The 26,332-nt window shown below is 41.0% G+C and overlaps 1 protein-coding gene across 3 annotated transcripts in view; it reads right to left on the bottom strand.

The window, feature by feature from the left end:
• The window catches only part of LOC124776315 (alpha-methylacyl-CoA racemase), a 170,907-nt gene that overhangs the window by 64,794 nt on the left and 79,781 nt on the right, over window positions 1-26,332 (bottom strand). For all 3 annotated transcript variants that reach the window (XM_047251250.1, XM_047251248.1, XM_047251249.1), the window contains exons 2-3: window positions 9,049-9,160; window positions 8,834-8,972 (exon numbers count right to left, since the gene is read on the bottom strand). In XM_047251250.1, the coding sequence (XP_047107206.1) occupies window positions 8,834-8,972; window positions 9,049-9,156 (247 nt within the window). In that variant the 5' untranslated portion in view covers window positions 9,157-9,160. The remainder of the gene's footprint in view (window positions 1-8,833; window positions 8,973-9,048; window positions 9,161-26,332) is intronic.

The raw sequence follows: 26,332 nt of genomic DNA, 5'->3' as shown, positions 1-26,332 counted from the left end.
GTGGACAGCGGAAAGACACTCTTGGTGGAGTGGGGAGGATTTCATGAAGGATGGATCTCATTTCAGGGCAGGATTTGAGCAAGTTGTATCCTTGCTGGAGAGCCACATTCAGAGTCTGATCCAGTCCCGGAAAGTATCCTGTCACAAGTGGGGCACTTTTTGGGTTCTTCTGTGGGAGGTTCTGGGTTTGAGGGGATGAGGAAGTGGCTCTGGTTATTTGCTTCTGTACCAGGTCGGGAGGGTAGTTGCGGGATGCGAAAGCTGTTTTCAGGTTGTTGGTGTAATGGTTCAGGGATTCCGGACTGGAGCAGATTCGTTTGCCACGAAGTCCTAGGCTGTAGGTAAGGGACCGTTTGATATGGAATGGGTGGCAGCTATCATAATGGAGCTACTGTTGCTTGTTGGTGGGTTTGATGTGGACGGATGTGTGAAGCTGGCCATTGGACAGATGGAGGTCAACGTCAAGGAAAGTGGCATGGGATTTGGAGTAGGACCAGGTGAATCTGATGGAACCAAAGGAGTTGAGGTTGGAGAGGAAATTCTGGAGTTCTTCTTCACTTGAGTCCAGATCATGAAGATGTCATCAATAAATCTGTACCAAACTTTGGGTTGGCAGGCCTGGGTAACCAAGAAGGCTTCTTCTAAGTGACCCATAAATCTGTTGGTGTACGAGGGGGCCATCCTGGTACCCATGGCTGTTCCCTTTAGTTGTTGGTATGTCTGGCCTTCGAAAGTGAAGAAGTTATAGGTCAGGATGAAGCTGGCTAAGGTAATGAGGAAAGAGGTTTTAGGTAGGGTGGCAGGTGATCAGCATGAAAGGAAGTGCTCCATCGCAGCGAGGCTATGGACGTGCAGAATATTTATGTATAGGGAAGTGGCATCAATGGTTACAAGGATGGTTTCTGGGGGTAACAGATTGGGTAAGGATTCCAGGCGTTCGAGAAAGTGGTTGGTGTCTTTGATGAAGGATGGGAGACTGCATGTAATAGGTTGAACGTGTTGATCTACGTAGGCAGAGATACGTTCTGTGGAGGCTTGGTAACCAGCTACAATGGGGCGACCGGGATGATTGGGTTTGTGAATTTTAGGAAGTAGGTAGAAGTTCACCACAGGATCAACATAGCTCAGCTTTAACCAACACGTTTTCAACTTTTTTCACACCAGATCTCCAGTTGCTTTCTACTTTACGTTTATCTCTCCCCATATATTTTTATTTTCGTATTCATTTCAGCCTCATGTTACACTTTCCACCTTCTAATACCATGTCACCCTCACAACATCCCCATAACAACCCCATTAAGTTTTATTTACTTTCCCTCCGCTAACATGCCTTCACCCTAGCCAGATTACGCTCCCATATTTTATTTACTCATGCTTGTCTGACATTTGACATTACCCCCAAAGGCCTCACACTTAAAGTTCCCATCTCTGGCTGTAACCCTTCTTTCCATCAATCCCTATACCAGTTCCAAACTGAACAATCCATAGCCCTCACCTGCCTAATCCTTCACCTACACATCAACTCAGCCATTGAACACACCCGTCAACTCCTATCCTTAATAAAAGTCCTCAATCTTTCCTCTCCCACATCCATACCGGCTGTTCAGAGCATCCTCCTGCAGGCCAATTGCAAATTAGAACAGCATGCCGCCCTCCACCTCAAAAAACTATCCAGTCTCCTGGTTTCCCACCTCCAGAATGGCAACTCACTCACCCTCCACAACCTTTCCAGCAAACCTCAACCTCCTCTCATTGCACACACACCCAGTCTCTCCCATCTACTCAATCTCCCACTTCCAGCCCCACTCCCCCCAAAACCTCAAAATTCTAATCAACACAATATGGAACCACAACGCCCTAATTCAGTAGTTAACCTTTCCTCCAAACCTCTCTCCCAATCCGAAACCTCTGTCCTATCCAAAGGCCTCACCTTCAGCCCTACTCCCAGATTCAACCAAACAGCCCTCGTCAAAGATTTACTGTCCTACACTCGTACTCTCTGCTGGAAATATCACTTTGCCATGAAGAAAAATAATCCTAATCCTACTCCTAATGATGCAACTCCCGAAGACACTATCCAAATTGAACCCTGCCTGGAACAGTTCCGTCCTCCGTCACAGTGGGACCCACCTCCTCTTCCTCAAAATCACCCTCTCCAAACCTTCCAGGAATTTCTCACTTCCAGCCTTGCCTCTCAATCCTTCTTGAAAAACTTTAATCCTACTCCCAACATCACCACAGCTGAAGCCCAGGCTATCTGTGATCTGGAGGTTGACCGATCCATCATCATTCTTCCAGCGGACAAGGGTTCCACGACTGTGGTACTTGATCGTCAGGAGTATGTGGCTGAGGGACTGCGTCAGCTTTCAGACAACACCACATACAAAGTTTGCCAAGGTAATCCCATTCCTGATGTCCAGGCAGAGCTTCAAGGAATCCTCAGAACCTTAAGCCCCCTACAAAACCTTTCAAATGACTCCATCAACCTCCTGACCCCACCGACACCCCTCACCCCTACCTTCTACCTACTATTCACAAACCCAATCATCCTGGCTGCCCCATTGTAGCTGGTTACCAAGCCCCCACAGAAGGTATCTCTGCCTAGGTAGATCAACACCTTCAACCTATTACATGCAGTCTCCCATCCTTCATCAAAGACACCAACCACTTTCTCGAACGCCTGGAATCCTTACCCAGTCTGTTACCCCCGGAAACCATCCTTGTAACCATCGATGCCAATTCCTTATACACAAATATTCTGCACGTCCAGGGCCTCACTGTGATGGAGCACTTACTTTCATGCCGATCACCTGCCACCCTACCTAAAACCTCTTTCCTCATTACCTTAGCCAGCTTCATCCTGACCCACAACTTCTTCACTTTCGAAGGCCAGACATACCAACAACTAAAGGGAACAGCCATGGGTACCAGGATGGCCCCCTCATACACCAACCTATTTATGGGTCACTTAGAGGAAGCCTTCTTGGTTACCCAGGCCTGCCAACCCAAAGTTTGGTACAGATTTATTGATGACATCTTCATGATCTGGACTCACAGTGAAGAAGAACTCCAGAATTTCCTCTCCAACCTCAACTCCTTTGGTTCCATCAGATACACCTGGTCCTACTCCAAATCCCATGCCACTTTCCTTGACGTTGACCTCCATCTGTTCAATGGCCAGCTTCACACATCCGTCCACATCAAACCCACCAACAAGCAACAGTAGCTCCATTATGATAGCTGTCACCCATTCCATATCAAACGATCCCTTCCCTACAGCCTAGGTCTTCGTGGCAAACGAATCTGAACCAGTCCTGAATCCCTGAACCATTACACCAACAACATGAAAACAGCTTTCGCATCCCACAACTACCCTCCCGACCTGGTACAGAAGCAAATAACCAGAGCCACTTCCTCATCCCCTCAAACCCAGAACCTCCCACAGAAGAACCCCAAAAGTGCCCCACCTGTGACAGGATACTTTCTGGGACTGGATCAGACTCTGAATGTGGCTCTCCAGCAAGGATACAACTTGCTCAAATCCTGCCCTGAAATGAGATCCATCCTTCATGAAATCCTCCCCACTCCACCAAGAGTGTCTTTCCGCCGTCCACCTAACCTTCGTAACCTCTTGGTTCATCCCTATGAAATCCCCAAACCACCTTCCCTACCCCTCTGGCTCCTACCCTGGTAACCGCCCCCAGTGTAAAACCTGTCCCATGCACCCTCCCACCACCACCTACTCCAGTCCTGTAACCCGGAAGGTGTACACAATCAAAGGCAGAGCCACGTGTGAAAGCACCCACGTGATTTACCAACTGACCTGTTACACTATGAAGCTTTCCATGTGGGAATGACCAGCAACAAACTGTCCATTCGCATGAATGGACACAAGCAGACAGAGTTTGTTGGTATGAGGATCACCCTGTGGCTAAACATGCCTTGGTGCACGGCCAGCACATCTTGGCACAGTGTTACACCGTCTGGGTTATCTGGATACTTGCCACTAACACCAACCTATCAGAACTCTGGAGATGGGAACTTGCCCTTCAATATATCTTCTCTTCCCATTACCCACCAGGCCTCAACCTCCACTAATTTCAAGTTGCCGCCGCTCATACCTCACCTGTCATTCAACAACATCTTTGCTTTTGTACTTCTGCCTCGACTGACATCTCTGCCCAAACTCTTTGCCTTTACATATGTCTGCTTGTGTGTCTGTGTGTGTGTGTGTGTGTGTGTGTGTGTGTGTGTGTGTGTGTGTGTGTGTGTGTGCGCGCGAGTGTATACCTGTCCCTTTTTCTCCCTAAGGTAAGTATTTCCGCTCCCGGGACTGGAATGATTCCTTACCCTCTCCCTTAAAACCCACATCCTTTCGTCTTTCCCTCCCTTTCCCTCTTTCCTGATGAAGCAACCGTGGGTTGCGAAAGCTTGAATTTTGTGTGTTTGTGTTTGTTAGTGTCTCTATCAACATACCAATGCTTTCGTTTGGTAAGCTTTATCATCTTTGTTTTTAGTAACTAGTTATATACAAGTGGAGTGTCCCTGGACAATACATGCAGTTCTGTAATGCACAACACCTGACCACATCATTATAAACAATACAATGGAGTGAACAAATAGTGAAACAGATTATTCTAAATTCTTAGGTATTTATATTCATAAGAACCTTAAAATGTGTCACATATTACAGATCATCTTAACACGTAGGCTCTGCAACATTTACATTATGGACAATATCAGATTTTAGACATACATTACTTTTCCTATTAGAGAGAGAGAGAGAGAGAGAGAGAGAGAGAGAGAGAGAGAGAGAGAGAGAGAGAGAGAGAGAGAATGTATATTATAATCATGAAACTGATTCATTTCATATCATAGTGAGTGGTTACAATTATGATCTACGAAACATGCAAGTGACTGCACAATATCACCACTGGCTTATCTGACCATAAAATTAATTCTGCCAAGAGTAAACTGTAACATGGCACTGGATCCTCACCCAGTTTATAAAAAAATAGTAACTAACAGGTAATATAGTTGCTTCAAAATGTGAGATGGGTACATGTACGGTCTAAAAATAGTAAAATAGATAATTTCATGATCACCTTAAAAAATTTACCATGTACTGAAGCTCTAGGTCAGAGGAAAGTATCCAGTGTACAATTAGATCTTCCCAGAGCTTTCAACTGTGTCTATTAGAGAATTCTTCGAGAGAGATATGCTCTGCTATGGCATGAGAGTGAATTCTTCCAACATTTAAACTTTCCTTGAAAATGTACAGCAGCACCGAAAAATAAAGCCATAACTCCGGTGATTTTGAAAAAGTGTTTATTCTGATTTTTTTGAGGTAACATATGGAGTAGCTCAGGGTTCAGTACTAGGATCTCTACTCTTACTCTTATGTAAGTGATATGCCTAGTAAATGGCAAGGTGATCATGTATGCCCATGACAACTCTACTAGTGTGTAGTGACAGTAAAAGAACTAGAGAGAGATGAGCCAGTGAGGAAATACAAATGACACAAAGTATTTCAGAGAAAATAACCTATTCATAAATAAAAAGAAAACAGCATGCACAAAGTTTTGAACAAACCAGACCAACAACTCAGAGTATCTTATTCTTAGCATTGGGGGTACTGACATAAGAGTGGATTGTAATAGGTTCTTGGGAAAAATGTGACAAATTTCTGATGTGGAAAAACAACATTTCCATGATCCACTCCAAATGAAGTATAAACATATTTTTAAAAGAAAATGTCCTCTGTAATGGATACAGAAACATTATTTAAATTTTATTACAGGCTTATCTTTCCATGCGCATTGTACTGTATACCAGTTGGGGAGGAATAGCAGATGAAAGTATTATGAGCATTTTAAAACTTCAAAAGAAAACCATCAGATGCATAGGGAAACTAAAACTTCAAGAATCCTGTGAATATAAGTGTAAAGAATTTAAATTATCAACTCTACCTAGTTTGTACGTATACAAGATAATTCTCTTTTTAATGATAAACTGCACTGCACTATTAACAGAGACTTTCGTGGACACATGAACTAGACAAAATTGTTGTATTCTCAGTAAAAAAACATAAAGTAACAGAGTCCTAATAAATTAATGCACACATGCTGTGAGGAAATGCAGTCAGATGCTTAAAAATTCATGCAACGGATCACACCGAATGCCCATTGTCAAAGTTGTACTTCGTATTTCAACCAATGCAGACCATGGACAATATTCTGATTGGAAGGAAATCACATATGGGGTTCTCCAAGGCTCAATCTTAGGCCCACTATTGTTTCTCATATATGTAAATGATCTTCTGCTTAATATACAAGTAGAATTAGTCCTTCTTGCAGATGACACTAGTATTGTAATCAGTCCAAGGATACATGCAGAAACAGAAGAAACGGTTAGTAAACAATGTTCTTAAAAGTATCGCTGACTGGTTTTCTGTGAATGATCTCACCCTCAATTTCAAATGGACACAAGATATTCAGTTCTGCACATTTAGGGGTACCACACCAATGATAAGTGCAACAAATGGTGAGGAAATAATAAATAGGGTGAAAACTTCAAAATTCTAATATGTTCATGTTGGTGAGAATTTAAAATGGAAAAAGCACATTTTGGAACTCCTAAAACAACTTAGTTCAGCCACATTTGCAATTAGAATCATTGCAAATCTTGGGAAGAGACAAATCAGTAAGTAGACATATTTCGTATATTTTCAGTCAATAGTGACATCTGGGATTATGTTCTGGGGCAACTCGTCTTTCTTTCTTAAAGTCTTCATTGCTCAAAAATGTGCTGTAAGAGTAATATGTGGTGCACACCCATGATTGTCAGGTAGACATTGTTTCAGGAGTTTGTCAGTCTGACAAGTGCTTCACACCATATTTATTCCCTCACAAAGTTTGTTGTAAATCATCCACTGCAGTTCAAAAGAAACAATGATGTACATAACTACAATACCAGAAGAAAAATGATATTCATTACTCCACATTGTTTCTAGCATAAAATAGACCCTTTGTGCTGCAACATAAATCTTTGATAATTTATCCAGAGATATAAAATGTCTAACAGATAAAGCAAAATTTCGAAACACACTAAAGAAGTTTCTCTTAGAAAATTCCTTCTATTCTGCAAAATAATTTCTATTACTGTAACATGTAAAAGGTGGTTGTTAGGAATTATTAACTCACATCTACAGATTTTTTTTTTTTAAAAAAACAAGAACAATAATTTTATAAATGTTCAAAATGTAGCCATATTTAAAACTTAAGTTTCGGTATGTATGTAAAATGACTCATTCCACATCATTAGAGTTTACCATGCAAATGATGCATGAAACAAACAAAGAATACATACACACACACACACACACACACACACACACACACACACACACACACACACACACACACAGAGAGAGAGAGAGAGAGAGAGAGAGAGAGAGAGAGAGAGAGAGACAGGCAGACAGAGTTATACCAGTTATGGCTTAAGGGCCCCCTCTTGTCCACAGTGCCCGGAGGAGAAGTATTACAATATTTTGTTTAAAACTGTGAAAAGATGACATAGCTAATACAATAAGATATGATACATGTACAAAATAAACACAGTATTTCCTGCCCAGCAAGTAAGAGGGATAGTCATTAATTCAAAGTTATCGCCTTGAAAAAAAAAAGTTACATTATTAATTTTTTGTCTGTTTGCAAGTACATGTCAGCAGTTCTGGTACACATTGAAATCCCCACACCAAAGCACCACAGCAGGCCTCTGGAGGAGCCAAAACATAATAGCACAGACCATTGACAAAACAGAGGTGGGTTGTGCCAGTTTGTTTTGGCTACTATATTGGGATGCTACAGTTTTTTGTTTTGGTGATTTCATTGTGTACCATGACTGTAGACATGTACCTACAAACAAACAAAAAATAATTAAATAACTATTTTTAGGGGATGATTAAGCTTTATGACTGCCCATTATACATGGGCAGAACCAACGAAAATTTAATAGTTGACAGTGGCCATATGTATATGTTTTTTCCTGTAGAATTAAAAAATGACTGTACACCTATGATAAAACTACAGATAGCATTATTTTTCACAATTATTTCAACCAGTTCAAACAAGAAATCCAAAGCTAAGTGGTGTCATCGGTGTGTGTTTGTTCGGCACTTAAATAATTACAGTAAATCCTTGATCACACAATTGTAAGTGTGAGTATGTGTTCTTACTCAAGAAATGGAGTGTTAGCTCATAAGGTAGTTAAGTCCCTGGCTGTTGAGTGTGTGTTGGCACCACACATCAATCAACTATTCATAAGTATTTCCCTTTTTCATATTTTTGTGAAAGTGTTCACTGAATATGACAAAACTTTTATGAGTTTTATAGCAAAATCTGATCACCTTAGACATTGGGCTTTTATAAAAAGAAGATAAGGATTTAATACTTCATCAACACCAAGGTCCATCATTAAAAATGGGGCACAAGCTTGGGATGTTTCAGTGATGATGAAGGAAATCATCTGTGCCCTTTCAAAGGAACCACCCTGGAATTTACCTGGAGCAATGTAGGAAAATCACAGAAAACTCATATCTTGATGGCCAGATGCAGATCTGAACCAGCATCCTCTAGAATGCAAGTCCAGTGCATTAACCACTGCTTCACCTCACTCTGTTTGTGCTTGTGCTGTTCACAGCATGGATAAGTAAATGGGCAATATAATACTTTGTATTTATAAATATAACAATCACTGATTCTGTTGATACGAACAGGTGAAAAATTATATCATGGATGATTTTTTAATGCTACTTAATGTATACAGTACATACCTTTTCTATATGGTTCTACCAGAACATCTGCAGTTTTGCATAAGTGTCTGAAAATTGCTGCTCCTTTAGGATGAGTTATGTCAATTGCTACTGACTTCTTTCCATTTGCTATGCAATCAAATACATTTCCATCACTGACCTGCATTAATAAATATTTATTGAGTCATTATAAACTGAGGTATGGAATAATGGATAAAGAATGTTAGCAATAATACCTTATCTATTCTGACAACTGTAGCTCCAAATTCGGCCAGAATCATACCACAGAATGGCGCTGGAGCAAGACCAGCCAGCTCAACAACATGAAGTCCTTTGAGAGCCATTCTCCTGAAAAAAAAGTTTTTTTGTTACTGTAACTGATGCAAAAGCATGACTTTGTTGTTTCCTTTGATTTCATAATATTTTATTTTTTTTCTAAAATCTTAGGGAAAATATTAATTCGTTTTGTGGTAGTTATTTACAAGAACCTATAAAGCTTACAAAACCTGAGATCACTATCAGTATCACAGTAGACAGAGATACTCCTTTAAGACCAAAGAAATTTATGTGCATTATCACTTGCTTATTTGTTGTTGCTTGGTAGAATCAATCAACAATGGAACAATATGTTTTAGCAATCACCTGCTCAGCTGGAGTAAAAAATATGAAATTATAAAGTGCTTATAAAGATTGGAATGAAAGGCTTGCACAAAAAAAGAATCATCAGTACTGTAAAAGCTGTAGCTACCAAAGTGTTCAAACTGTTGTAAATCTTTATAACTGAAGGATTCTGTTAATGTAATTGTGCAACACAATGAATAAAAGTTTTGTTGGTGTAGTGCATTTTTGTGACACAAAGCTATCACATGCATTTTTCTATCAATGTTTAACCTTACTTGTACTTCATAATCATGAATATCAATGTATAGTGTTAACAAAATCCTCAATCTTTGGTTAAGCTCAATTCCAGAAGAACTATTCTACTCTACTTTGACAAGTGTTTTTCCTCGTTGTCAAATATGGTGCAGTACTGTTGCAGGGTACAAATATGGATGCCTTCAAGTCTTTTACACTTGAAACAAAGACATAGAGGGTGAGCGTGAAGTTGATGCATTCATAGCATGGGTGTCCATACAAAAGTTTGTGAGGGGGCAAGGGGAGGGGGGGGGGGGGGGGAGAGGTTAGACCTTGGGGTATGGGGCACTTTTAATATTTTGGAAGATGAATGGTGACTTGTAATAGCCATAACAAAGTTCCGGTTCCAATCCTGTTGGAAACCTACATAATACCATCTTTTAAATCATTTGCTTAAAAGAAAAACACCTGCCTACAATATATTCTTTTTTTTTCCTTTCCCTGAGATGCAGGGGCAACCTGCAGCTCCCCTTGCCCCCTGGGCTTGAGCATAGATAGTTTATAGTGTCATTACTTTATTGAAGTTCTGTAAATTATGCTCTACATTATTATCTTTGGTTAAGCTCATTTCCAGAAGAACTATTCTACTCTACTTTGACAAGTGTTTTTCCTCATTGTCAAATATGGTGCAGTACTGTTGCAGGGTACAAAGATGGCCATTGAATTTGCTTCTCAGATATTGTACCAAACAGGAATCTTTTATGTTATTGTATAGACTATTACACTGTTGCATTTATTACTAACTAATATTTCATTTTTATTTTAGACAAATAACATTTAGAATAAATTTTGTGCTATTCTGAATCATGCAAGGGTCTAAAATGGGCATGGGCAAACTTTGGTGACCTACGGGCTGGATTCACACACACACATTTCAGCTCGCAGGCCACATAACATGGCAGCAGTGCTCCTAACACAAGATCAAAACTAATGGGCCTGTGACATTAGTATTTAAGGGGTAACGGACTGATATGAATGACACCTCTTCCCCAACAAGCCACACCAACAAATTATGATACGAAAATAACACTGTTGAATGTAACTTTACGTTCATCCATTGGTCACATTTTCATTTATTTGTGTGTCGTAAACAATGCGTCTTTTTCTATGACATTTTGCAATGACTGGTTTAAAACTTCCATTGGAAAATTCTGGAACTCTGTTAGTAAAGAAACTATGCTCATGACATGTAAATAAATGAAATTATATGAAGATGGGATGCCAGGCTACTTGAAATGTCATCATGGAGAAATAAATTCCTATAAAAATAACTGATTGCCACTAATTCATTATAAATTACCCACAATTTCACCAGCTGTAGTGTTCTAATATGTCCATAACAGTCAAGAACTAGCTGCTAATGTTTATGTAAGAAAGAACTGTAAACATGTGAACAGAATGGCAATTTGTCAAACTGATAATAATTGTCCTCACACACAACACATGTCGGTAATACTGAGAATATTTTGGATGACATCAGTACAGTTGCTCGATATTTATAGTATTAACAATAAGATAACATTCACCCTCAGATGGTCATTATATTGACATACTGACAATAGTATTGCAACTGTGAGGGCCTCCTGACATTTATGTGAAATTTGTATCATTTCTAATTGTATGCACAAATCATATGTTGTTTACACTGCACAGAAAGGCCAAAACTGCTCACACCAACTTCATGAAAAACATCTTCACCAGCAGTGGCTCCTTTTGATGACTATAATGCTAGTAATTCTTCTGTTATTTTGAAGTCCACATCTACACCACGAACAAAAATTGTTAATTGAGCTGTGTCTGACAAATGAGTGCTCTCGTCCAAAGCAATGGAAAATCCTTTGAATGTGGCAGCACAATCATGCAAACTTTTTTTAATGTCACCAGCCATCAACCCAGTTCAACAAACTACTGTTCATCATGACAAACTTATTTGTTCAAACTTTTTTATTATCAGGACATGGTACATCTGCAACATCCAAAGGCACTCCTCCACAAATTCACCTTCAGAAAAATGCTTTAATGGCTTGTCAATGTTTCTGCTCACTATAAAAATAGCTTTAACCAAACTGTCACACTGTGTCCCCATTTGTCCAAATTGGAAATTAATAACTTAATTTGGTCTTTCCGCAGTCATCCTGTTAGCTGTTGTTGAGAAGTGTGTTTCAAAGAAAATTGCCTTTTCATGTTATATTCTTTTACAACAGATAATGATTCACTACACAACAAGCAAACAGGTTTATTATTGCTGTACATGTGAAGAAGTAATCCTCAGTTGATTTTTCCTGGAACTGATGACATTCAGCATTTACTTTCCTCTTCTTAACACCAACCATTTTGTGAATAAACTTGACACACAGAGACACTCGCACAAAATTAAGAAATAACTAGCACAGAACTTCACGCATGAACTGACAACAGAGAACTAGTTTGTTAAGCACCATGGCCTTAGATGTGTCACCAGGCTGTGTTCTGTTTGAGTCTTTAAGCAAGACTTTCACTAGTCTGCAGCATGAGCTGCAAACCTGTGCTGAGCCTAGCCGAGTATTGGCAGGAATACCAGAAAATGCATCCTTGGTGGAGCACAGTATGAGTGCCTTGCCCTCTCCCATGGATATCATTCACAGGCCTGATTGAAATCAATTTCAGGCTGGATCTGGCCCACGGGCCACCGGTTGCCACCTGTGGTCTAAAATATTAATGTAAATAAGTAGGTTGAAAGACGACCAATGAGAGCATTTCTTCATGAGTGCAGTGAGTGGTGAAAGACACATGAGGGTGGATCCTTTGTGAAACAGAAGTGGCTGAAGTTTGACAAATGCAAAGGCTCAACGCTGCAAGTGGGCAAATCCATTGCAGCCAGCTGGGGCTCTTCACCACAAACTGGCGAAGGAGGATGCGGCACCAGCTCCACCTGACCTGCCTTTATGTGCAAAATTTCTGATGCTGTTTTGGAGACTCCCTACAGAATTACATGCCAATTCAGCTCACAACACCTAGGGAGCATTGACTCTCTGGACACTGGTCTTGAAAGTAAAGAAGGCCACCATTTTCTGCATAAAATAAAGGAAAAGACTGTTGCCATCTTGTGAAACAACCCCTGTAGCTTCAGAGACTTGCTGGAAGAACATTTTACCATCTGATCTTAAAGCTGGAGCAATGGTTCAGAACTGCTTTTACATAAAATATATGTTTGCTGGAAATACATTATTTATAAAATATATTTGAACCACTCATCATCACTGTAAATTACTGAGTCTGTGCATTATAAACTTTATTTCAGAAAATTTACTGGAGTACAATATCAGAATAGGTAGGGAGCTGTCTGACAACACCATTCCTCCCACACAAATGTGGGCCACCAAACAGAATTCTGGAAGTATCTTCCAGGACTGCCAAAAAAAGAAATAGACTACCAGTACTGTTGCACAATGCTGGAAAGACATTGCAAGTAATTGAACTTACAGACTGCCTAGAACTATGACATGTTTAATTGCAAATAATAGACTTAACTACATCAAGTGCGTTTCACTTGATTAATGCTGTCACTGTTGTGGCTTGGTGCTGAAACAATAATTACAAATTTCTTTCAGTAAAATTTCAATTTCAGTAGTAAAATTAATAAGAAACTTTTATTTTTAACCTCATTCTTATAAACACCATCTATACAAAAAGTTTAGCAAACAATTTTATTCCTGGGTCCAACCAATATCAGTGTAGAAATTATGGTGATAACAAGTGTAAACAAAAGACAGGCATTCGGACAACCAGTTGTGAGCAGGCAGTGTTAAATAGTGGATGTATGGCAATAGTGTATCAATGTTGTCATGTCACAAATTACAATGAAGAACATCTTTAAATCAGGTGTTTAAGACATTCTTCCAGATGATTTGAAGATGAGAGAAATTTGTGCTAAGTTTGGCCTGCACCTTCACCCCCAAACAAAAAATATGACATGGGGACTTGATTGAAATGCAAAATGCAGACAATTATTTTTTGGAAAAAAAATCAACACAGGTGACACGACTGTGTTATCAATATGAGCCTCTGACAAAATGCAGAAACTCATATGAAGGATCAACACTTTACAACATAACTGACTCTCAAAGCAATGTCATGTGTGAAATGAATAATATTCCACAGGATAATTTTTCTAATGGTTTCACACAGCCATATGAACATTCTGTGCATGGTACTCAATTGGGGGGAGACTACGTAGAACTCCTGAAGTGCTTAAACCACTATCTTAACTTTTCTCTATTTTTTATTAATCCAATCACAAAATTTTTGGACTGATGGGATTTGTGGAACTTACTTCCATAAGCTCAAGAACCACCTTTCAGCATTTCCAGAATGAGATTTTCACTCTGCAGCGGAGTGTGCGCTGATATGAAACTTTCTGGCAGATTAAAACTGTGTGCCGGAGCGAGACTCAACTCGGGACCTTTGCCTTTTGCGGGCAAGTGCTCTACCAACTGAGCTACCCAAGCACGACTCACGCCCCATCCTCACAGCTTTACTTCCGTCAGTACCTCATCTCCTACCTTCCAAACTTTACAGAAGCACTCCCGCGAACCTTGCAGAACTAGCACTCCTGAAAGAAAGGATATTGCGGACACATAGCTTAGCCACAGCCTGGGGGATGATTCCAGAGTGAGATTTTGACTCTGCAGCAGAGTGTGCGCTGATATGAAACTTCCTGGCAGATTAAAACTGTGTGCCGGACCAAGACTTGAACTCAGGACCTTTGCCTTTCGCGGGCAAGTGCTCTACCAACTGAGCTACCCGAGCACGACTCACACCCCCGTGAGGACGGGGGAAGTTTCATATTGGCGCACACTCCGCTGCAGAGTGAAAATCTCATTCTGGAAACATCCCCCAGGCTGTGGCTAAGCTATGTCTCCGCAATATCCTTTCTTTCAGGAGCACTAGTTCTGCAAGGTTCGCAGGAGAGCTTCTGTAAAGTTTGGAAGGTAGGAGACGAGGTACTGGCGGAAGTAAAGCTGTGAGGACGGGGCGTGAGTCGTGCTCAGGTAGGTCAATTGGTAGAGCACTTGCCCGCAAAAGGCAAAGGTCCCGAGTTCGAGTCTCGGTCCGGCACACAGTTTTAATCTGCCAGGAAGTTTCACCTTTCAGCATTGTTGCCCAGTGCACTGTGTTCAGAGTTCAGGTTCTGCATCTACATCTACATCTACATCTACATCCATTCTCCGCAAGCCACCTGACAGTGTGTGGCGAAGGGTACCTTGAGTACCTCTATCGGTTCTCCCTTCTATTCCAGTTTCGTATTGTTCGTGGAAAGAAGGATTGTCGGTATTCCTCTGTGTGGGCTCTAATCTCTCTGATTTTATCCTCATGGTCTCTTTGTGAGATTCACGTAGGAGGGAGCAATATACTGCTTGACTCCTCAGAGAAGGTATGTTCTCGAAACTTCAACAAAAGCCGGTACCGAGCTACTGAGCGTCTCTACATCTACATCTACATTTATACTCCGCAAGCCACCCAACGGTGTGTGGCGGAGGGCACTTTACGTGCCACTGTCATTACCTCCTTTTCCTGTTCCAGTCGCGTAGCGTTCGCGGGAAGAACGACTGTCTGAAAGCCTCCGTGCATGCTCTAATCTCTCTAATTTTACATTCGTGATCTCCTCGGGAAGTATAAGTAGGGGGAAGCAATATATTCGATACTTCATCCAGAAACGCACCCTCTCGAAACCTGGCGAGCAAGATACACCGCGATGCAGAGCACCTCTCTTGCAGAGTCTGCCACTTGAGTTTGTTAAACATCTCCGTAACGCTATCACGGTTACCAAATAACCCTGTGACGAAACGCGCTGCTCCTCTTTGGAACTTCTCTATCTCCTCCGTCAACCCGATCTGGTACGGATCCCACACTGATGAGCAATACTCAAGTATAGGTCGAACGAGTGTTTTGTAAGCCCCTCCTTTGTTGATGGACTACATTTTCTAAGGACTCTCCCAATGAATCTCAACCTGGTACCCGCCTTACCAACAATTAATTTTATATGATAATTCCACTTCAAAACGTTCCGCACGCATACTCCCAGATATTTTACAGAAGTAACTGCTACCAGTGTTTGTTCCACTATCATATAATCATACAATAAAGGAACCTTCTTTCTATGTATTCGCAATACATTACATTTGTCTATGTTAAGGGTCAGTTGCCACTCCCTGCACCAAGTGCCTATCCGCTGCAGATCTTCCTGCATTTCGCTACAATTTTCTAATGCTGCAACTTCTCTGTATACTACAGCATCATCCGCGAAAAGCCGCATGGAACTTCCGACACTATCTACTAGGTCATTTATATATATTGTGAAAAGCAATGGTCCCATAACACTCCCCTGTGGCACGCCAGAGGTTACTTTAACATCTGTAGACGTCTCTCCATTGATAACAACATGCTGTGTTCTGTTTGCTAAAAACTCTTCAATCCAGCCACACAGCTGGTCTGATATGCCGTAGGCTCTTACTTTGTTTATCAGGCAACAGTGTTGAACTGTATCGAACGCCTTCCGGAAGTCAAGAAAAATAGCATCTACCTGGGAGCCTGTATCTAATATTTTCTGGGTCTCATGAACAAATAAAGCGAGTTGGGTCTCACACGATTGCTGTTTCCGGAATCCATGTTGATTCCTACATAGTAGATTCTGGGTTTCCAAAAACGACACGATACTCGAGCAAAAAACATGTTCTAAAATTCTACAACAGATCGACGTCAGAGATATAGGTCTATAGTTTTGCGCATCTGCTCGACGACCCTTCTTGAAGACTGGGACTACCTGTGCTCTGTTCCAATCATTTGGAACCTTCCGTTCCTCTAGAGACTTGCGGTACACGGCTGTTAGAAGGGGGGCAAGTTCTTTCGCGTACTCTGTGTAGAATCGAATTGGTATCCCGTCAGGTCCAGTGGACTTTCCTCTGTTGAGTGATTCCAGTTGGTTTCTATTCCTTGGACACTTATTTCGATGTCAGCCATTTTTTCGTTTGTGCGAGGATTTAGAGAAAGAACTGCAGTGCGGTCTTCCTCTGTGAAACAGCTTTGGAAAAAGGTGTTTAGTATTTCAGCTTTACGCGTGTCATCCTCTGTTTCAATGCCATCATCATCCCGGAGTGTCTGGATATGCTGTTTCGAGCCACTTACTGATTTAACGTAAGATCAGAACTTCCTAGGATTTTCTGTCAAGTCGGTACATAGAATTTTACTTTCGAATTCACTGAACGCTTCATGTATAGCCCTCCTTACGCTAACTTTGACATCGTTTAGCTTCTGTTTGTCTGAGAGGTTTTGGTTGCGTTTAAACTTGGAGTGAAGCTCTCTTTGCTTTCGCAGTAGTTTCCTAACTTCGTTGTTGTACCATGGTGGGTTTTTCCCGTCCCTCACAGTTTTACTCGGCACGTACCTGTCTAAAACGCATTTTACGATTGCCTTGAACCATTTCCATAAGCACTCAACATTGTCAGTGTCGGAACAGAAATTTTTGTTTTGATCTGTTAGGTAGTCTGAAATCTGCCTTCTATTACTCTTGCTAAACAGATAAACCTTCCTCCCTTTTTTTATATTCCTATTAACTTCCATATTCAGGGATGCTGCAACGGCCTTATGATCACTGATTCCCTGTTCTGCACATACAGAGTCGAAAAGTTCGGGTTGTTTGTTATCAGTAGGTCCAAGATGTTATCTCCACGAGTCGGTTCTCTGTTTAATTGCTCGAGGTAATTTTCTGATAGTGCACTCAGTATAATGTCACTCGATGCTCTGTCCCTACCACCCGTCCTAAACATTTGAGTGTCCCAGTCTATATCTGGTAAATTGAAATCTCCACCTAAGACTATAACATGCTGAGAAAATTTATGTGAAATGTATTCCAAATTTTCTCTCAGTTGTTCTGCCACTAATGCTGCTGAGTCAGGAGGTCGGTAAAAGGAGCCAATTATTAACCTAGCTCGGTTGTTGAGTGTAACCTCCACCCATAATAATTCACAGGAACTATCCACTTCTACTTCACTACAGGATAAATGACTACTAACAGCGATGAACGCTCCACCATTGGTTGCATGCAATCTATCCTTTCTAAACACCGTCTGTACCTTTGTAAAAATTTCGGCAGAATTTATCTCTGGCTTCAGCCAGCTTTCTGTACCTATAACGATTTCAGCTTCGGTGCTTTCTATCAGCGCTTGAAGTTCCGATACTTTACCAACGCAGCTTCGACAGTTTACAATTACAATACCGATTGCTGCTTGGTCCCCGCATGTCCTGACTTTGCTCCACACCCGTTGAAGCTGTTGCCCTTTCTGTACTATCCCAAGGCCATCTAACCTAAAAAACCGCCCAGCCCACGCCACACAACCCCTGCTACCCGTGTAGCCACTTGTTGTGTGTAGTGGACTCCTGACCTATCCAGCGGAACCCGAAACCCCACCACCCTATGGCACAAGTCGAGGAATCTGCAGACCACACGGTCGCAGAACCATCTCAGCCTCTGATTCAGACCCTCCACTCAGCTCTGTACCAAAGGTCCGCAGTCTGTCCTGTCGACGATGCTGCAGATGGTGAGCTCTGCTTTCATCCCGCTAGCGAGACTGGCAGTCTTCACCAAATCAGATAGCCGCCGGAAGCCAGAGAGAATATCCTCCGATCCATAGCGACACACTTCATTGGTGCTGACATGAGTGACCACCTGCAGATGGGTGCACCCTGTACCCTTCATGGCATCCGGAAGGACCCTTTCCACATCTGGAATGACTCCCCCCGGTATGCACATGGAGTGCACATTGGTTTTCTTCCCCTCTCTTGCTGCCATATCCCTAAGAGGCCCCATTACGCGCCTGACGTTGGAGCTCCCAACTACCAGTAAGCCCACCCTCTGCGACCACCCGGATCTTGCAGACTGAAGGGCAACCTCTCGAACAGGACAAGCAGCCATGTCAGGCCGAAGATCAGTATCTCAGTATCTCAGTATCAGCCTGAGACAGAGCCTGAAACCGGTTCGTCAGACAAACTGGAGAGGCCTTCCGTTCAGCCCTCTGGAATGTCTTTCGCCCCCTGCCACACCTTGAGACGATCTCCCACTCTAGCACAGGTGAGGGATCTGCCTCAATGCGGGCAGTATCCCAGACAACCACAGTCGTAGTCTGATTGGGGGATGCATGGGACGAGCTGGCTGTCCCCGACAAACCCCCATCCGGACCCCCACAGTGATGCCCATTGGCAACAGCCTCAAGCTGTGTGACCGAAGCCAACACTGCCTGAAGCTGGGCGCGAAGGGATGCCAGCTCAGCCTGCATCCGAACACAGCAGTTACAGTCCCTATCCATGCTAAAAACTGTTGTGCAAAGAACGTCTGAACTAATCTACAGAGAGCGCAAACAAATCGACACAAAATTTAAATGGTTATTAAAATACAAGATTGCCTAGTAAATGCAGTAATGCTGCTACTTGCACACCGCTGACACACTGCTCAGCGGCAGAAGGAGACTACGCGATTTTACACTATTCAGGTACTTAAACGCGATGCTACAATTCTCAAATACTATAATATGCCCGAAATTTATGAATTAAACAATGCAAGTACCAAAAACATGCAAAGAAATGAAGAATTAAACTATGTAACAAATGAGTGAGCTAGGAGTATATGACTTGCTGCTGCAACTGCTTATCCAACAGCGGCAGGGAGCACACTGACTGTGATCAACCGACACTGGCCGTTCAAAACAAAAACAGAAGACAGACGACTACGCGAATTTACACTATTCAGGTACTAAAACGCGATGCTACAACTCTCAAATACTATAAAACGCCCAAAATTTATGAATTAAACAATGCAAGTACCAAAAACACGCAAAGAAATTAAGAATTAAACTATGTAACAAATGAGGGAGCTAGGAGTATACGACTCGCTGCTGCAGCTGCTTATCCAACGGCGGCAGGGAGCACACTCCTGCAGAGTCTTCCACTGGAGTTCATCTAACATCTCCATAACGCTTTTGCGATTATTAAATGATCCTGTGACGAAACGCGCTGCTCTCCGTTGGATCTTCTCTATCTCTTCTATCAACCCTATCTGGTACGGATCCCACACTGCTGGGGGTTGATGTGTGAAGTTCAGGTTGATGTGAAGCAGTGGTATGAATACCACAAGTTTTACTTTGTAGTGAGTCTGCTATGCTCAAATTTGAGGAAGAGGCTAGAGAGAGTGGAAGTCGATGAGGTTGCTGCTAGAGCTGTTGCCAAGGGAAGAGGTTTTTTTTTGTAAGACTCTTACAACCCTAGCACAATGGGAACAGAGTTTGCAGTGGCTACATAGAATTATCTTTGTATCATCAATAAACTTTGCTTTGAAGATGCAGATGTTACAATACTGAATCTAACTAATATTGTCACTAATACAAAGTCAGGTAATGAAAAGCATTGTTGCAACCTAAAAGAAACAATAGCTTTTGTAATGGCTAGTGCATGGTGCATTATAGGTTGCAATTTGAATGTCTCAAATGTTAGCAAACATTACAAGATCTTCTACAGTTTGAAGAATTAGTCTTTCTTTTTTAAATTACCACAAATGTCAGTAAGCTACACATGGGCATGAAACAATCATATTATATCCTTTGATCCCTTAATCATCTTTGCCCCAATTTCTGCTAACCTCTTCCCCACACTAAACTCCATGCTTGCCCCAAAACCCTAACTTCACTCATCTTGCACTCTCACATCTTCTCCACAACCTTCCTCTGATTTACCTCTCAATTCTAGCCCTCTCCTCCATAACATTGTGTGCTACCCAGAAGTCCACCTGCCTGTGGTGAGAAGGAGCCTAATGAAATCACATTCTGATCCCGTGCTCCTGCTGTCTTTAGCTGATTTTTTTGAGGTCACAACTACTTTTAGATTAGGATTTCTATGATTTTTTTTACCATTTTAGATGAATATGAATTGATGTTCCCAACTTTCTTTTTTAAGAAATAAGGACAATATATTTGTACAGAAACCAAACTGTACTATTACATTAATTTTGTCCTTCCTTGCAAGGCTGTAGCTCATTCCCCCCACACCAAACTGTTGCTTTCACACAGTTTTTATATTTTTTCTGTTTTTTACATGGACTATTCCTGTAACAATCTTTACTTAATTTCTTAATAAACTGATTGATACCATCTGGGCAGAGAAAACATACACAGAAATTAAGGACAGCAATGGACCCAAAAAAATTCTTGGGGTGTCTGATAGATTCATTTTGTGAATGATGGGCCACATATTTCATCTTTATAGCACACCTGTACTTTCTGATACCTTTCTCGCAGTCAGAACTTGAAACAGTTCATGCCATTTCCTAGACATGTTAACAATATCTCTCAATAATTAACTGATGACAGATAGCATCAAAGGTTCTTGATAGATCTATATACAGTCAACAGCATGGTTCATCATCATCTATTGCACTGAGAGCTTTAATTTTATTTTCCAAGTAATGTGACTAACGAAGCAATTTCAATTTTTGTTGTCACTCTAAGTTTGCCACACGCTGTATTGGAGAATGGCATTATGGAATCCAAAATGTTTAACTCTGGCCATGAGCATGTAGAAGAACCTTGGTTCAAGACTAAAAGAATAGTTGAGCATGTATTGATTAGATAAATATGTAGTAGAACATTTCATGAAGGGTGTACCCTCCTTCAAATACAGTCAACCTAAAGAAACACCACCTGTTACGTAATAGGTGTAAGAAAGAGATGCTGAATGAAATTACTTTGGCCATCAGGGGGGCAATGCTTGAAGCCAGCAGTTACTACTGTAGCAGAATCTTTTTGTTAGATCTCAGAAAGTCATATATAAGAGCTATCAGTAGCACCAAAGTTAGCATCCATACACTCATGGATGACACAAGAACTAAAATTGATGGTAGTAAAGCAAAAGCATAAATGCTGGATTCCTTTTCATATGTTAATTTACTAAGGAAAATACAGAGGTACTGCCCAATTTGCTTCTTGCGCCATTGCAAAGATGCATGATGTAGACATTAGTGTCAGTGGTGTTAAGAAACACCTAAAAATCACTGAAATAAAAACAAAGCCCCAGGACCCAATGGAATCCTTGTTAGTGTCTACAGAATTTACAATCGATTTAGCTCCCATTTTAACAACAATATATTGTAGGTTCTTTGAACAAAAAACTGTGCCTAATAATTGGAAGTTAGCTCAGGCCACACCACAAAAAGGGTGACAGAAATGATCCACAAAATTTCCATCCCAACTCATTGCCATCCATCTCTTGTAGAATTCTAGAACATATTCTGATCTCAGAGGTGAGTTATCTTTTTGTAGGAAGGAGACCACTCACTGAAAAGCATGGAGCAAGAGTCAATTGGAGTAGGGATGGTGTTAGGTAAACGGAAAGTGATGCAAATAATTGATGAGTGCAAGTGTTAGGTGGTTATAAGGTGATCTGGATAACAGAGCAAGAGTTTGGGGAGTGACTCAACACTTCTCTCTTTAGTGAGTTCTCTCCTTTACTGCTAAAGTATTTACGTAAGGACTTATCTTCAACAGAATAACCTGCTTCATGCCAACCATCATGGGTTCCAAAAATATCTATCATGTAAATCCCAAGTTGCACATTTGTCATGACATCCCAAAAACCATGGACTGAGGGAGTCAGGTGGATGCAATATTTCTTGACTTCTGAAAAAACATTTGACTTGTTCCAGACCACTGATTCTTAACAAAACTACAATGAAATGGAGTATTCCAAAATAAATAAATAAAAAAAATATGACTCAATTGTGGATTCCTTGTTAGGTGAGACACAAAATGTTTTCATGGATTAAGAGTCATCAATGAAAAAGTAGAAAACTTCAGGCATGCCAAGGAAATGTGTTGGTATCCTTGTTCTTCGTAGTGTATATTAATGATTTGGCACACAATATTAATAATAACCTCAGAATTTTTGCAGATGATGCAGTTATCTATAAATGAAATACTCCCATCAGATCTTGATAAGTTTTCAATGTGGTGCAAATAAAGGTACCTTGCTTTAAATGTACAGAAATGTAAAAGCATAAACTTCAAAACTGCTGAAAAGTAGTGCCTCACTACAACACCAGTGAGTCACAATTAGGATCAGCTGACTTGTACAAAAACCTGGCAGTAACAGTTTGAAGAAGTATGAAATGGAATGATCACTTAGACTCAGTTATGTGTGAAGCAGGTGGGAGGCCAGTTCATTAGCAGAATACTACGATAATGCAGTAAGTCTGTAAAGGAGATTGCTTATATGTCATTTGTGTGTCCCATATTAGAGTATTGCTAAAGTGTGTGGTATACATACCAGATTAGGACTAACAAGCAATAAATACTCTATGTATACAAAGCAGGGTGGCACAAATGTTCACAGCTTGGTCTGACACATAAGAGATAGTTACAAAAGTGTTGAAAAACTTTGTTTGTTAGATGCTTTAAGATAGATGCCAATTATCCCATGAAAACCCACTTACAAAGTTTGATGAAGCCACATTAAGTGAAGAATCTTGAGATATTCTTCACCGCCCTACATATCGCTCTCATAAGGACCGTGAAGACAAAAATACATTAATTACAGATGCACTACATTTAAGCAGTTACGCTTTCTGTGCAGTGACTGTAATGGGAAGAAACTAACATGTGTATCATGCTACGTAGCCTCTACCATGTATTTCACAACAGTTTGAGGTGTACGTATTTAGAAGTAGAATATGTCATGTAAGGTTAATTTTAATAATTGAAACAACTGCAAGCTTTATTATGTTTCATACAATCTTATTGAGATGCAGTAAGAGTAAGCTATATATTACCATTTTATTGTGCACAATATTTGATTTTTATTAGGTTTTAGTGAAATAAGTCATGAACAGCAGAAATCAATTATTCTCTTAAAGCACAAAATTATGTCCTGATAGATATGTTTACCAATATTTCATTTCATTTCAGAAATCCATGTTCAGCCAACAAAATCACAGTTATTGGGCAGATTACCAGTTTTTATTTTTCACAGCAATCAGCAATCCTCTTCAAACCACATGAATATCATGAAAGTATATCAACAAATTATAGCATGCTTGAAAAAATGCATCACCAAAACTGAGATGCAGTGCTATAATGCCATTTTCTTTCTTTTCAGGTTGGTTTCCTTCTCCTGCAATTGTGGCCATAAGCAATCATCTTTGTGCTGTCAACTCTTAAGAGTTTCAAGTGTGTGTCACATAGCTTCAACTTGGAATCTGACAATGTTGAAATGTGCAGCTTCTGTATGGTTATTCTCTGTAGCTGCAAGCTTCTCTCCCATCACTGCTGGTTGCTGATTCTGTATTGCAAGGTAATCTTTTTAATGTGGCATATTGTAGTCTTCACACGCCCACATCTAGTGAATGTACATTTATCAGTGCAGGTTTCAGCAAAAGGTTCTTTACAATGAATAAGCAGAATGCTGCACCTTTCATCCTTAAGTGGTGTCCACATATGTAGTCACTTTCACAGAGACATCTGTTTCTGACATTTTGCCAGCATGAGTGGCTGACTGACATTTTTAAAAATTCGGCCTCCATTGTTGGTAGCAGAGTGGAGCTCAGGATGATGTGCACAGAAGGGGAGGATGAAATGAAATGAAACTTCATGGGTTGAGAAGGTATGTGATGTTACTTCAATGATTACAAAATCAAATTAGATACACCAAGAACTTTGTACCCCTCTGGCCTGGATGCATACATTAATTCAGATAGGAAGGGTTTCATAAAACCATTGTATCATCTCTTGAGGCAAACTAGTCCACAACTATTGTAACTGCTCCTAGATATCCTTGATACTGGGACAGAACTGATGTTCAAGCTGGTCCTACACATGTGATATTGGTGACAGATCTGAGGATCTTGCTGGCCACAGGAGTACCTCAACATCATGCGGACAGTTCATAGGGCTGTATGCCAAGTGTGGATGTGCACTTTCCAGATAAAAAAATGGTACTATGATGCCGCCAGATGAGAGATAACACAGGAGGGTGCAGGATGTCTGTGATATAATGATGTGCCATTAAAGTTTGTTCAATCACTACCAACTCTGACCTGAGCTCATACCCAATAGTCACCAAGGATAACACCACTGTGCCTCTATGGAACACTGGAAGAATGGGGCCTCTCCCCAGGTCGCCACCATACTCTGTGATGAGGGTCATCTGATGTAGTGGAGAACCATGATCCATCACTGAACACAATCCAGTGCCATTCATCAGTAGTCCATGCTTCTGTATCATAGCACCACTCAAAATGCAGTGTGTTGTGTCAATGGCAGCCTAATCATTCCAGCTACTGCTAGTCTCTGACCAATGGTGCAAGTTAATATAGACTGTACAGGGAGTCCATTACTTGTTTTAAGATAGCCCACCCTGATGTAAAGGGTGTTACAGTGTGTTGGGTGCAAAATAAGTTGATCCTTTCTTATGGTGGTCAGATATGGTCAACTGGAACCGTAACGAAAGTATGCTTGCCCTCACACTCCCTCTGGGCTACTGTCATATCCAAATCCTTATGAATCTGGATACGGCACAAATCAATTAGATGGCAAAATAAAATGAGGCCTCCAACACCTGTCTGGTGCCAATAACACTGTCTCAATTGAATATGTGCCATCTCTGTGTCCTTCGTAGTGATCACTGAACATCTGATGCTGTTGGCATTTGCATACCTATCAGGACATGTAACAATGCCAAAGATGAACACTGAAGCTCTCCAGTGGCCATTCTACCTGTCACTGAGAAATGAATCTCTAATCATTTACATACTAGTTAATGGAGTGTATGTGTGTGAAGGAATACTGACTTCTGACCATTTCTTCTGGGTGCTTCACTTTGTCAGGTAGTGTGTGTACTCTCAATGTTAACGTCTCAGTGGATGTTTTCCTGCTCATTATTGCTGTAGCTCCTCCAGCATTACTTATGACAATTGTTTATTGGAGCAAAGGAATCCAGGGTCTGCATATCTCGAGCTTTACTTCTGTCTTATTAAAACTATTGTCATGTTTAAGAACTTCAGTGGCTTCCTTGAACATATGTTAGTGGTGCTTCTCCAGAGCAAGGGCTTGTATGTCAGAAAATTTTATTACATGGATGGTCTCACACATCGTAAGCACTCCTAGCTCATTGACATATAAACTGGTGAAACTTTTGTCCCCTGCTTCAGCCACACATTGGAAAGACTGGCACAAACACAAAGAACTTGGGATATTTCATTGAGAAATGAAGAAACAGAAATGTGGACCTGACGAGATGCTAGTCAGCTTTTCTGCTGTTACGTTCTTTACCATAGTGGCACTCAGTGGCTCTCTGTAGCATATCAATTCCATTTTTCCTACAGGATTTCACCAGGCTGTTTCATGCATATCTTACCATGAGCTAGTTGATGTGGAATGGTGATTGCTCTGAGCAGCTGAAGGGTGTTATCATGGGCAGTCCACTTTGTCCTATGGTTGCAATTTCTTCATGGAGAATTTCAAAAGACAGACACTGGACTTGACATCTTGTAAGCCTAAGGTGTGGTACAGGCACATCATGTGGATCCATGTT

This window comes from Schistocerca piceifrons, chromosome 2 (genome assembly GCF_021461385.2).
Source record: "Schistocerca piceifrons isolate TAMUIC-IGC-003096 chromosome 2, iqSchPice1.1, whole genome shotgun sequence".
In the NCBI taxonomy this organism is placed as follows: Eukaryota; Metazoa; Arthropoda; class Insecta; order Orthoptera; family Acrididae; genus Schistocerca; species Schistocerca piceifrons.
This window is presented reverse-complemented; position numbering and strand designations above follow the sequence as displayed.